General features: G+C 31.8%; 1 protein-coding gene across 1 annotated transcript in view; it reads left to right on the top strand.

Moving 5' to 3' along the window:
• Positions 1-11,908, top strand: part of LOC113374969 — a 13,637-nt gene extending 1,729 nt beyond the window's left edge. Inside the window, exon 2 of the mRNA XM_026614925.1 lies at positions 9,150-11,908. Within this exon, the coding sequence (XP_026470710.1) occupies positions 9,150-11,908 (2,759 nt within the window). The remainder of the gene's footprint in view (positions 1-9,149) is intronic.
• The last annotated feature ends 1,478 nt before the right edge of the window (positions 11,909-13,386 follow it).

Raw genomic sequence — 13,386 nt, 5'->3', positions numbered from 1 at the left:
TTTCTTGAATAATTTAAAACAGGATGCTTAGTTCTCACAAAAACTGCAATTTTTTGCACATTTAGCTCGGTATCTCCGAAACGGCTGGATCTGCCTTTGCCAAAAACTAATCAGCACATCTCCCTATCAATAGGAATCAATTTTTTTTTAACTATTTGAAGCGGTCAATCCGTGCGCCCGAAAACGTAAACGAAAAATTGTATCCAAACACATACACACACATCCATTTATTCTGAGGTATGCCAAAATGTTTAGAAACCTTCAAAACGTGAAGAAATGTAAAATTTTCAATTTCGATTTTTGGACGATTACAATAACTTACCCAACTTACTTTACGGGAAATTAATAAATTAGTTGAAAAACTAATGATGTATAGAATCAATAAAAATGATGAATTAATTATTCGTAATTTGAGATTATATTTTGCAAGAATGTAAGTTTCGTATCAGATTCTCAATATTATGATAAAGTTAAAAATGTATGTATGTGCATATGCAAATTTGGACCTATTTATACAAAAATTAATTGCATTTTTGCAAAACTATTACACGTGTTTATATCATTTTTTATCATAATTTTTTTTCTATAATATTTTGAATCTATTCCTATATTTAAATTAATATGATTATTTGATTTAAGTTGAGTTAATACTGTTTATTTCACATTTTATGATAAAAGAGAATTTATGATAATCTATATAAACATAATGTATATAATAAATGTATTAATATATATTTTTTGGAATCACAAAGTTTAAGTTTTAACAATACAAATATTTCTTATTGATATAATACTCAATTTAAACTCAAAAAAAAATTCTGAAAATTATTAGTATGTTATAATTGTTGTAACGTATCATGAGGATGTGTGACTACGTGGAGTTTAATGTATAATTACAAATAATATATAGAATACATAAAAATTAACTATTGAATCTAATTAATTAACCGCAAGTGTAGCAACAGTTCACAAAATAATATTATAAAAACACGATATTAGCAGTTGCAATAGAATATTATATTAAATTAATGTTATTTCATGGTTCTGTTAGTTCGTTCCTGTACCTGGTATTGAAAATATACGTCCGTGTATAGATTTTCGTGATATATTTGCGTGAATACCTGCGTACTATGTCGTTTCAGATGAATGGTCTGAATTCAGGATAAAACATATTTACCTCACATTTTATAGGTGAAACGACTACGTGCACTTTAAGGATATTCAGATACCCGTGCCGGCCAAATGACAAGTATAGAGGCGACATAAAGTTCAACGGTTTGGAATTTATTACATTTTCTACTCCGTATATCAAAAGTATTTAACGAAGTGCTCCGAATTATTGCTTTATATAATATACTTTTATATACAAATTGTGAAAATAATTTAATTTTATAAAGCTGATTTGAATTTATAATCTTCGTTTTTGAAGTTGCTTCCATTTTATCAAACGGTATTTTAATTGAATCAGTTAATCAGTTGTTTTCAAAGGATGTTCAGAATATTCATCGGGTGGTTTGATTGCCACTTTCGAGATAGCAAATTTCTGCAGCATAATAGTCTAGAGCTTTGATATTTTAATAATTTTCAAATTTATTTTCTCTATCATTAACTTTCATAAGGTTACACAAATATATACTATTAATTTTAAGTCAAATTAGATCAACTAAAATTAAATGCATTAATTGGAATGGGTAAGATAAATGTTAGCACTCAATTGTATATATATATATATACATATTTCTTGACAACCGTCCTGAACAAAATTTAAAAAAAAAATCTCACTTTGTTTGGAAATTATGAGTTTTTTTGTCAAATTTAGAGCTTTCGTAACGTTATGACCAATTTCAGGTTGTAGCAGTTAATTTTTAACTTTTCGTAATCAAAATTGAAATTTTTTAATATCATTACGTTTTGCAGGTTTCTGAACATTTTGGCATTCCTTACAAAAATAAATATGTGTGTATGTATGTATGGATACAATTTTTTGTCCACGTTTTTGGGCGCACGGATCAACTGATTTGAATAAATCCGAAGAAACATTAGATTTCCATTGATAGGGAGATGTGCTGGTTACTTGTTGATAAAGGCAGATCCAGATGTTTCAAAGATACGAGGCAAACAGCGCAGAAAATAGAAATCGAGTTTTTGAGAAAACAGAGAATCTGGTTTAAATGATCCAAAAAACATTCAATTTGCACTGATGGGGAAAAGTGGTGATTAGTTTTTGGTAAAGAAAAGTCCAGTCGTTTTGGAGATACGGAGGTGAGTGTGAAAAAAATGGCAGTTTTTGAAAGACAAAACGATTGCTTTTGGGGAAAGAATTTATCTTCTGTTTCAGATTTTTTTCATATTCAAAAATAAAAAATAATTTGTTTTGAATATCGAAAATAGTTTGGTAGAAATCAAATAGTAATTTTAATTTTAGCTATTTAGAGTTCTAAAACTTACTTATCAACTTCAAATAAATAATTTTCATTTTGCAGTTTAGTTCATATAATTCTTCTAAATGTTAGACAGTGTCCTTTATTATTTTTGTCTATAAAATAAGAGTAATAAGAATAGTTACACTATTTATAATAATCTATTTGAAAACATTTAATATTCCTTAAATATTTCATTACGGTACGGGAAGTTCCAGCAATTTATCTTGAGGCACGATGCCATACACTAGTAGTTAGTATTTTTTTCACATTTACACTCTGAAACCATAATTTTGAATAACATTTATAGGACCACAAGACATTTATAAGAAACAAGAACACAATTGCCCCAAGTTTTTAGGAATTTAGACTTTTTGTTGAACTATGAATTGAAAATTTTTAAAATCGGTCGACTTTGAGAGGCGCTTCTTTAAGAAACATGTACTGAACTGTGTTTGGTAAGTTTTATCAAAAGCTAGCGCATTTAATCAGGATTGTATAATGATAAAATACTTAATAGTTTTATTAATAAAAAAATCGCATAAAAATTTAAATCCCATAAAAGACATTTTTGCTAGTACTGTTGCAAACTGACATAATTATTACGGCTATAAATTATATTATTGATATCAGATAAAAGAGGATATATATATATATATATATATATATATATATAATTATATAAATAATTTGTGATGCGCGACATGCCCCCGGATTTGAAAAAAACAAGTACATTTGCTCACATTAATTTTGACTGTTTCCCACTAGCACATTAAAGTTTGTGCGTATAAGATATATTTGAACAACTTGCCCTACCAAACTTCAAAATGTTGACTATATTAATTTGTTATATTACATCTTATATGCTGTTCAAAATAAAATACATCAAGATACCACATATGGCTTTAACCATGATCACAATACAACCTCATACACATCGCCAGTAATACACACCTATATATAATACCACAAAACACAAAGAAATGTCATAACGGCGGTCATGATATAGAAATGATGTCGATTGGAAAAACGAGTGAGGAAAAATGAAGAAAACTGGAAAATATAAAGAGTGCATGATGTGCTCTGTCCTTTGTGGTCTCACAAAAGATTTTGAAATATGTCGTCGGTGCGTACCCGAGCTGTAAGAAATACATCAACGCACGGGTTCAGGATGAAGTGTAATCATCTATATTGAAATGTATATGGCGCGGTATTGTGGACGAATTTAAATAAAATATGACGAGGAATGAATCAGAAAGGTTTATGTATACAAGAAACGATTTAATTTATTTATACCATTTGAATTTGAAAAACAAATCACTTTTGAAACACAAATCACTTTTGAAATACAAACTTTTTAATTTAGATTCCGATTCACAGGATTTTACAATAGTAAATTCAAATAGTGGTATATGGCATGCTTTACAACAATTGCTGCATGGGACTTAAAGCTCGCCTCAAATTTTTTTGCTAAATTTTGTTAATAAAAAATTCCTTCCCAAACTAATCGTTTCTTTACAAGCAGATTATTTATGAATCATTCAAATTGGTGGCTTTTTTCTCTCAATAACTACCATTTTTACCCTTTAGCTCCTTATCTCAAACGGGTGAGCCTATTATTCCAAAACTAATCACCACGTCATCTCATGATTAAAAATTGATATTTTGAATCATTAAAATTGGATGCTCTGTTCTCCGTAAAACTTAATTTCTATTTTCTTCATATCTCCGAAACGTCTGGACCGACTTTTGCCAAAAACTAATCAGCACGTATCACTATAAATAGAATTTGATTGCTTTTTGACCTTGCTTTCCTACTGAAGTTAACTAGTGGTGTATGACATTGTGCCTTAAGGCAAATTGCAGGTACTTTCTAATTAATGAATTATAACAAAAAAACTATATTAGTAATAATAATGGTAATAATGTTATATTGACGTAATCAAAATTGTCTTATATTCATACACAATGTATATTATTTTTCAAAGTTTCTAACTGCAATTGTATACAAAAATAAATAAGTTTCGAATTATTGTAATTCATGTCCGAGGATTAATTTCAGCATAAATTACATTTTAAGCGTATAAGCTCGGCTTTTCTGGTGTGAATAAAAAACTTTAATATAAAAATATACATTAGAATGAACTTATTAAATTTCCGAATGAAAAGATTTTATTTAATATTTAGAATAAAGTAATTACCATGTAGAGACAGAAATTTAAAAATATAAAATATAAAAATACAAAGAATATCTTATCTCATTGCTAATGTAAGTCTTATGCTCTTTTATTTTATTAAGGGTATATTTATCTGAGATGCTCAAAGTATAACATTTCATTGAAAATCATAATATAATTATATTGATAGTGTTATTGACTTGGTCGAAATAATTGTGTTTTTTATACTCTTAAGTGTTTATTCCTAACAGTAAATGATTCTACAAATTAAGTCTATGAGGCCAAATTTCAGGTAAATTAAAAATGTTATGTTACGGAATTATAATCGTATGTATTGGTAGTCACAAATTGTCAAAATAGCTTTCTGTCTGAATTTATTTCTAGAATCTGACCTTCAAACGACAAAAATGTCAAATAACAATTTAATCATAAGTGGAGCATTTTTGTTTCAACATTCTTGTGATAACACATGTGTAAAGTCTAACCGAAGGTAATATTCTTGTTTCAACATTCTTGTGATAACACAAGTGTAATATTTTTAAGTGTTTTGGAGGTTACGTTTCATGTGTAAACCAGGTGCGTAGCATGCCTTCGCAGGGCCCCGTATCAAATTTGAGCAGGGTGAAGATTTCTCGCGTAATCTAAAAAATGGAAAAAATTCAAAGAATACTTGATCATAATCACCTATCTATAAATTTTGTAAATTCAAAGATGCATAAAATTCAAAGAATATTTGTTTATAATCACCTATCAGTAAATTTTGTGATTTTTTGCCAATGACTCAAATTGAACTTTTTTGCCTTTTTCGGAAAACCTATTGCGATTATAACTGGGAGGGTTGAAAATAAATTGCATTCTGTTATTACTTTGTGAAAACTGGATGCAAGACTACTGAATTTTATTGACAACCATTTGACGAGCCTCTTAAACTGAATAATTTCTTGGATGATTTTAAACATTATTTTTAGAGCCATTAATCGATCATGAAGATTACCTGTGATATCTTTACAGTAGTTAGTCGACACTAGACAGCATTTGAGTTTTTAATAAAATCAGAATACCTTATTATTGAAATATTTTTTCAGGAATTGGCGTTCATATTATATCAATTAACGTTATTTGATATAATAAAAATGGCATGTGAAGTTCATTATCTTGAAGTTGAAAAAGATAAAAGTTTCCCTGGTTGCATATATTCAACATAGGTACTACTTCACGTCCGTTTGGAATCTTTGTTTGATTTATGAAATTACTAGCTTTTTCAATAGCAAACAAAAAAGACTGCTTTATGACAATTTGTGACTACCAACTCATACGATGATAAACCCGTAATGTCATTTCAATTTTATCCTAGAATTGGCCCTTAAAATTTTAAAGTGTGATAATTGTGTACCCTATCGAAGAGCTGTGGAGCGCATTCCATAAATAATTAAATGTATATTTAATTAAAATTCAATACTTCCATAATCTATTATATGATGATTTATTACACATCGACCTTTAATAATATCTTTATACATTCTATTGTTTATATATTGCGAAAATAATGGCACAGTAAACTCTTACTTGGAGCAAATTTGCTCGAAGCTGCTTGCTGTAATTGTTTTTAAATTGATAATTCAATTTGTTTGCGCCGCACCTGTGTAGGTTGTCGGACCTGTAAAAGGTTTGTTTTTCTACTTGGACAACACGTTTCAAATTTAGGCAATCGGGCAATTCTGACTCATAAAAAGGCCGATGCAGGCAATAGTTTTACCATTCAAATCAATTCATTCCGCGCCTTTCATTCGTTCAGTTACTTTCAGTTCCTTACAGTGTTCGAGTTGATTTATTCCGTGGTTTTCATTCATTTTGGTTTAATTCATTCATTCAGTTACTTGCAATCAATACATTCAGTTCCTTTCAGTGTTTGTTATCAGTTCAATATTATCAGTGGATTAAATTTCTATTGTGTGTCAAGTCAACAGTTATTTTTATTTGTCAGTGTATTCGAATTTCTTTTCAACCTATCCAACCGACTACGCTGATGTTTCCAGATCCAACCAAATAGCTGCCGCGGCTTGGACTTCCAAAACAGATAACATTTTCATACAATATTAATTAGTGTTCATTTTTGTTTTTCATTTATATAAAATTTATATAGAATATATTTTAGTTTATTATTGATTACGGATAAGAAGAATTTATTTTTAATTTATATTTGTTTACCATTGGTTTTTGTTTTCTGAATACATTTAATTTTTTTATTTTTCCTCGAAGTATAAAATACTTCGAAAGGGGTTGAGAAACCCCCCAACATCAACATTTGGTCCTTCGAGCCGGATCCTAATTATTATTAGGATTAATTGGGTGTATACAGAAAACAAAAATATATATAATGGCGCCTAAAATCGATATTGGTGCAGAAATTGCACGTCTAACCGCCAAGAGAGAGATGTACTTTTCAATTGTGCAAGAAACGTACGATCTATCGCAACAGATTGATGTATCTTCAAATAAGACACAATTTCTTGAAAATTTATATATTACTGAAAATGCTCGTGAACAATTTATTCAATTGTGCGATGAAATAAACAAATTAAAATATTTAGATAATCCTAGTTTCATTCCGGAATATTCCGCAATAAAGGCCCTTGAAACGATGTATGCCAAAATAAAACACGCTGAGAAATTACTAGATAATAAAAATGCGCATAGTTCTTCAATTAAAGACATAGTACCCAAACAACATTTACCGTCCATTGAAGTACCTAAATTCTCAGGAGATATTCAACAATGGCCATTATTTTATGAAACATTCAATTCACTAATTCATGAAAATACCGAGTTAGATAATGTATCAAAATTTCATTTTTTAAAAGGAGCGTTACAGGGTCCGGTTTTAAAAATATTTCATTCTATACTACCGACCGCAAATAATTATCAAATTCTTTGGGAAGCGCTCATAAAAAAATACCAAAATAAACGGTACTTAGCCACCAATTATTTCAAACAACTATTGTCATTCAAAACCATTTCATCTGGACAAATAAATTCATTCCTGGAAAAATTCGATACCGCGGTGCAAGCGCTCTCCCAATTGAATATTCCCGACGCCTATGATTTCCTTATTACGTCACTGGCATTCTCGAAACTCGATCCGTTGTTACAAGAAAAATTCGAGCATTTTTATCAAGGTGAGTTTCCCAAATACCAAGACCTCCTGCATTTTCTTCAAAAGTCACAACAGGCAAAAAATCAAGTATATGGTATGACCAACAATTTCACTAATGACAAACCCAATTACAAAAACACTAAAATTAGCCGGTCATTTTTGTTAAAAAATAAATATGATAACAAATGCTTTGTGTGTCGGGAACAACACAGAGTGTTTACTTGTTCGAAATTTCTTTCATTGAGTATACCTGATAGGCGATCCCTTATTCAAAAATTAAACTTATGCGACAATTGTTTGGGTCATAAGATAACGACTACGTGTCGATCGAATAAAACCTGTTTATTATGTAACGAACGACATCACTCGCTATTGCATACTGGTAGCAATTTTGCGAGTACGGATCAAAATAATCTTTCTAATTCCAAATCAGGTAGTACGGTTTTATGCGCATTTAATCAAAACAAAATCGCACATCATATTACCATATTGCCGACAGCAGTAGTAAAAGTTACTACTAGAAAAGAAAACATTTTATTACGTACAATTATTGATTCGGGAAGCGATAGAAATTTTGTGACATTAACTTGGTGCAAAAAGGCTGATTTACAAATTCTTCCAATATCAACCCAAGTGATCGGGTTAGGCAATTCGTCACATAAAGTTATTGGATTAGTTAATTTCACTTTGAAATCTTTAATTGATTCTTATCAGTTATCGGTCTGTGCATACGTAGTACACGAGATAGTGGGAAAGCAACCACAAATTACCATTCCGATTTCATCCATCAAAACATTTCTGAATTATCCTTTAGCGGATCCTAACTTTCATACACCCCAGGAGGTCGACGGAATTTTGGGTTGCGATGTTTTCGGCGAAATTCTTGGCACTAATCAGGTTAAAAATGATAAAGGATTACCTGTGGCCCTAGAAACCCGGTTGGGTTATTAATATTAGGTTCCATTCCTGATTTATTTGAAAATACCGGCACTTCTACTAATTTATGTAATGTTTCAGATTCAGATTTTCATTTACAAATGAATAAATTCTTACAATTAGAAGACATTCCCGAAATAATCCTCTCTTCTAACGATGATTTATGCGAAAACCATTTTACTACAACTACTACGCGATCTCCAGATGGACGATATGTAGTAGCGCTGCCTTTTAAAAGTGAAGGCAGAAATTTATACAAATCATTTCATTTAGCCTTAAAGCGATACCACATGCTTGAAAATAAATTTTTGAAAAATCCCGAATTTCATAAAAAATATGCCGCCGTCATAGAAGATTACCTGACTCAAAACCAATTATCCTTTGTCGATTATTGTCCGGTAGATCATGAAGTCGATGATTTTATTAAAATAAAAAATGGATATTATATTCCACATTTCGCAGTCGAAAAAGAAAGTTCCTCCACGCCTTTACGCGTTGTGTTTGATGCATCTGCGAAAAATTCAGAATTCACTTCCTTGAACGAAATTTTGCATGTTGGTCCTAAATTACAAACCGACATTTGTTCAATCCTTCTAAATTTTCGTTTCGGGCCTATAGCATTAACAGCTGATATCAAACAAATGTATCGTAATATTTGGGTTCGTAAACAAGATAGAAAATATCAAAAAATCTTATGGAGACCGTTTCCCGATGCACCCATTGGCATCTATGAATTAAATACCGTAACTTTTGGTCTATCATCATCTCCCTTTCAAGCTATCAGAACCATCAAACAACTATCCCGAGACGAATGTTCCAAATATTCTCAATCTATTTCTAGAATTCTTGAGAACGATGTCTATATTGATGATGTGGTTACAAGTATCGACTCCTTGGATAGCGCTAAAACCATTTGCGAGGGTTTGCAGACTGTATTATCGTCTGGTGGTTTTGAATTAAAAAAGTGGGAATCTAATAATTCTAATCTGCGTAAACTTTTTTCTGATTCTGATGTACAAAATAAACATTTCTCTAAATCGGATTTTCAAATGGAATCTTCTACAAAGGTATTGGGATTAAAATGGGATCCCTTATCAGATAATTTTTCATTCGAAATAAAGCTTACGTGGAGAAAATGGACAAAGAGACAACTTCTTTCAGTAATAGCGCGAATCTGGGATCCTCTGGGTTTCCTAACTCCGATAGTTGTTAAGATAAAAATATTATTGAAAAAAATTTGGACATTAAAAATCGATTGGGATGAGGAATTACCATCATTTATTATTACATCATGGTTAGCCGTATATTCCGAATTAGAGCATCTTAATAACTATCAGATTCCGCGTTATCTCGAAACATCAAAACAAAACAAATGTTCATTATTTGGTTTCGCGGATAGTTCAGAGCAAGCGTATGGAGCGGTAGTTTATATTAAATCTCTTGGCAATCCGAATTTCTTGTTGATTTCAAAATCGCGTGTAACACCGATTAAAAACCAAACATTAGCCAGGCTTGAACTTTGTGCCTGTCATTTACTGTCAAAACTTCTGAATTTTATATTAACGAATAACCAACATAGTATAGATTTTGATTCTATTTACTGTTTTTCCGATTCTATGATTGTCCTTCACTGGTTAGCAGGACCGGCTACTCGTTGGAAAACATTTGTAGCCAATAGGGTAACAAAAATACGGGATCTCATTCCTAATGCACAATGGCTTCACATTCCTTCTAATCAAAATGCAGCCGATTGTGTTTCTCGAGGTCTTCGACCTAAGGATTTTATCCAACATAAGAATTGGTTGTTTGGGCCGGATTGGTTGAATGGTCCTATATCAACTTGGCCTGCAAAAACGGTTGAACCTTCCGGAGATATTGATCAAGAAAGAAAAGCTAACGCTCTAATAGTAAAGAGTGTCATACCACCGATCAATCCTTTATATGAATTAACGCAAAAATTTTCTAATTGGTGCAAACTTGTAAGAATTTTCGCTTATATATTGAAGTTTTGTAAAATTATAACAAATCGAAACCGACTTTTGACTTCAGATTTGAAACAAGCCGAGGTTATTATTATTCGTTTAGTCCAAGAACATCATTTTCCCGAAGAATTCAAACTATTAACGAACGGAAAGTCTTGTTCGAAGAAGTTTTGCCGACTAAATGTGGTTTTGGATTCTAATAATTGTTTACGCGTTAAAGGTAGATTAGGATTAACAACTAATAACAATCCACTTCTTTTGCCAAAAAAAGACCAAGTAGTAAATTGTCTCATAGATTACTACCATATTAATAATTTACATACTGGATCAAACTTAGTATTATCTTTATTGAGGCAAAAATATTGGATCTTGTCGGCTCGTGCAATAATTCGTAATCGTCTTAACAAGTGTATAACTTGTTTTCGACAGAATCCGAAACCCATTTTTCCATTCATGGGCGACTTACCAGTACCGCGCATAACAGCCAGTAGAGCTTTCCTAAACGTCGGCGTTGATTATGCAGGCCCCTTCAATATCTCCATGAGTCGTCACAGAGGCGCTCGAACCTACAAGGCTTATATATGCTTGTTCATCTGTTTAGCCACTAAGGCGATACATCTCGAATTAGCTTCAGATTTAACAAGCGATACATTTTTAGATTGCTTGAAACGATTCCTAGCCCGGCGTGGTCCTATTAAATGTATTTACTCCGATTGTGGAACCAATTTTATAGGAGCCAAAAATACTCTTGATTCCTTATTCCTTCTCCTAAATTCCGAAGAGTATAAAAAGCGTTTCAATGAATTATTGGTTTTACATGACATTGAATGGAAATTTAATCCACCGTTTGCCCCACATTTTGGAGGTATATGGGAGGCGAATATTAAATCAGTGAAGACCCATTTGTTTAAAGTTATAGGGTTGCAAATTTTATCCTACGAAGAGTTTAATACAGTCCTCAATCAAATCGAAGCCTTACTGAATTCAAGACCGTTATGTTGGCTGAGCAATGATCCGTCGGACCCTCAGCCTCTTACGCCTGCGCACTTTTTAATGCAAGAGCCTCTGTCGGATTTGCCCGTTGACTATGAAAACTTGAATTTGACTAAAAGAAAACAATTGCTAGATCATATTGTCGCTTCTTACTGGAAGCGATGGAATGTGGAATATCTACCGAGCTACAGGTCCGACAGAAATGGAATACAGTCACTAATCCTATTAAAAAGGGTGATTTGGTAGTTGTAAAACAAGAGAATGCGCGTCCGCTCCATTGGGGGTTGGGAAGAGTTGAAGAGGTTTTTCCGGGCTCCGATGGAGTGGTTCGAGTAGCATTGGTAAAAACGGGAAATACCCTAATCAAGCGGCCTGTTGTCAAACTATGCCCCCTACCTATTCAATAGTTTATATCTGAATTATTCATTTCAAAAAAAAAAAACTTTTCTATCTCATGATATATTTGCTTCTATATATAGTTTTGCCAAATTTTCAATCTCCAGGGCGATGAGAACACCCCTCATAGTCTCTGGAAGATTCTTGTAAATGTCCAAAAATCTAGACCCTGGCGCGAAAATAAAACTTCCGCAATCTAGATTGTGTGAATGTGGTAGGTTGTGAGAGCGGGGACCCTGGCGCGAGGTCAGGCTTCCGTAACCGATCTACTCTGAATGAAAGTTTGAATTTATTTTGGCAATTCTATCCTTCCTAATCATGAGGTTCACTATGTACCAATTTCGAGTATTTTCAGAAGTATAAAAGGCTAACCTTTTAGTCGGGGGAAAATGTTTGCGCCGCACCTGTGTAGGTTGTCGGACCTGTAAAAGGTTTGTTTTTCTACTCGGACAACACGTTTCAAATTTAGGCAATCGGGCAATTCTGACTCATAAAAAGGCCGATGCAGGCAATAGTTTTACCATTCAAATCAATTCATTCCGCGCCTTTCATTCGTTCAGTTACTTTCAGTTCCTTACAGTGTTCGAGTTGATTTATTCCGTGGTTTTCATTCATTTTGGTTTAATTCATTCATTCAGTTACTTGCAATCAATACATTCAGTTCCTTTCAGTGTTTGTTATCAGTTCAATATTATCAGTGGATTAAATTTCTATTGTGTGTCAAGTCAACAGTTATTTTTATTTGTCATTCGAATTTCTTTTCAACCTATCCAACCGACTACGCTGATGTTTCCAGATCCAACCAAATAGCTGCCGCGGCTTGGACTTCCAAAACAGATAACATTTTCATACAATATTAATTAGTGTTCATTTTTGTTTTTTTTTTTTTTTTTTTTTTATTTATATAAAATTTATATAGAATATATTTTAGTTTATTATTGATTACGGAGTAAGAAGAATTTGATTTTTAATTTATATTTGTTTACCATTGGTTTTTGTTTTCTGAATACATTTATTTTTTTATTTTCCTCGAAGTATAAAATACTTCGAAAGGGGTTGAGAAACCCCCAACATCAACAATATGACTACTGATCATTTTTGACCACTAAATGACATTTTTTTAAAAAAAAATTTCTGGATATCGAAAACCGCCAAACCTGCCTCCACAAAAATTTCATCCGTTTTTTATTTCGTGATTTTAGTAGTACTAAAATATTTTTTTTGAATTTGTGTTTTTTGTTCTCTCAATAATTTCAAATCGTTAGAGTCATGAAGATTATATTCGCCAATTACTGGATAAGTTGCGCTTGTAAGATATGGAAACAAAA

Source organism: Ctenocephalides felis, unplaced genomic scaffold, assembly GCF_003426905.1.
Source record: "Ctenocephalides felis isolate EL2017-DRISC unplaced genomic scaffold, ASM342690v1 CF-g0.4_SCAFFOLD_01886, whole genome shotgun sequence".
NCBI classification, from domain to species: domain Eukaryota; kingdom Metazoa; phylum Arthropoda; class Insecta; order Siphonaptera; family Pulicidae; genus Ctenocephalides; species Ctenocephalides felis.
This window is presented reverse-complemented; position numbering and strand designations above follow the sequence as displayed.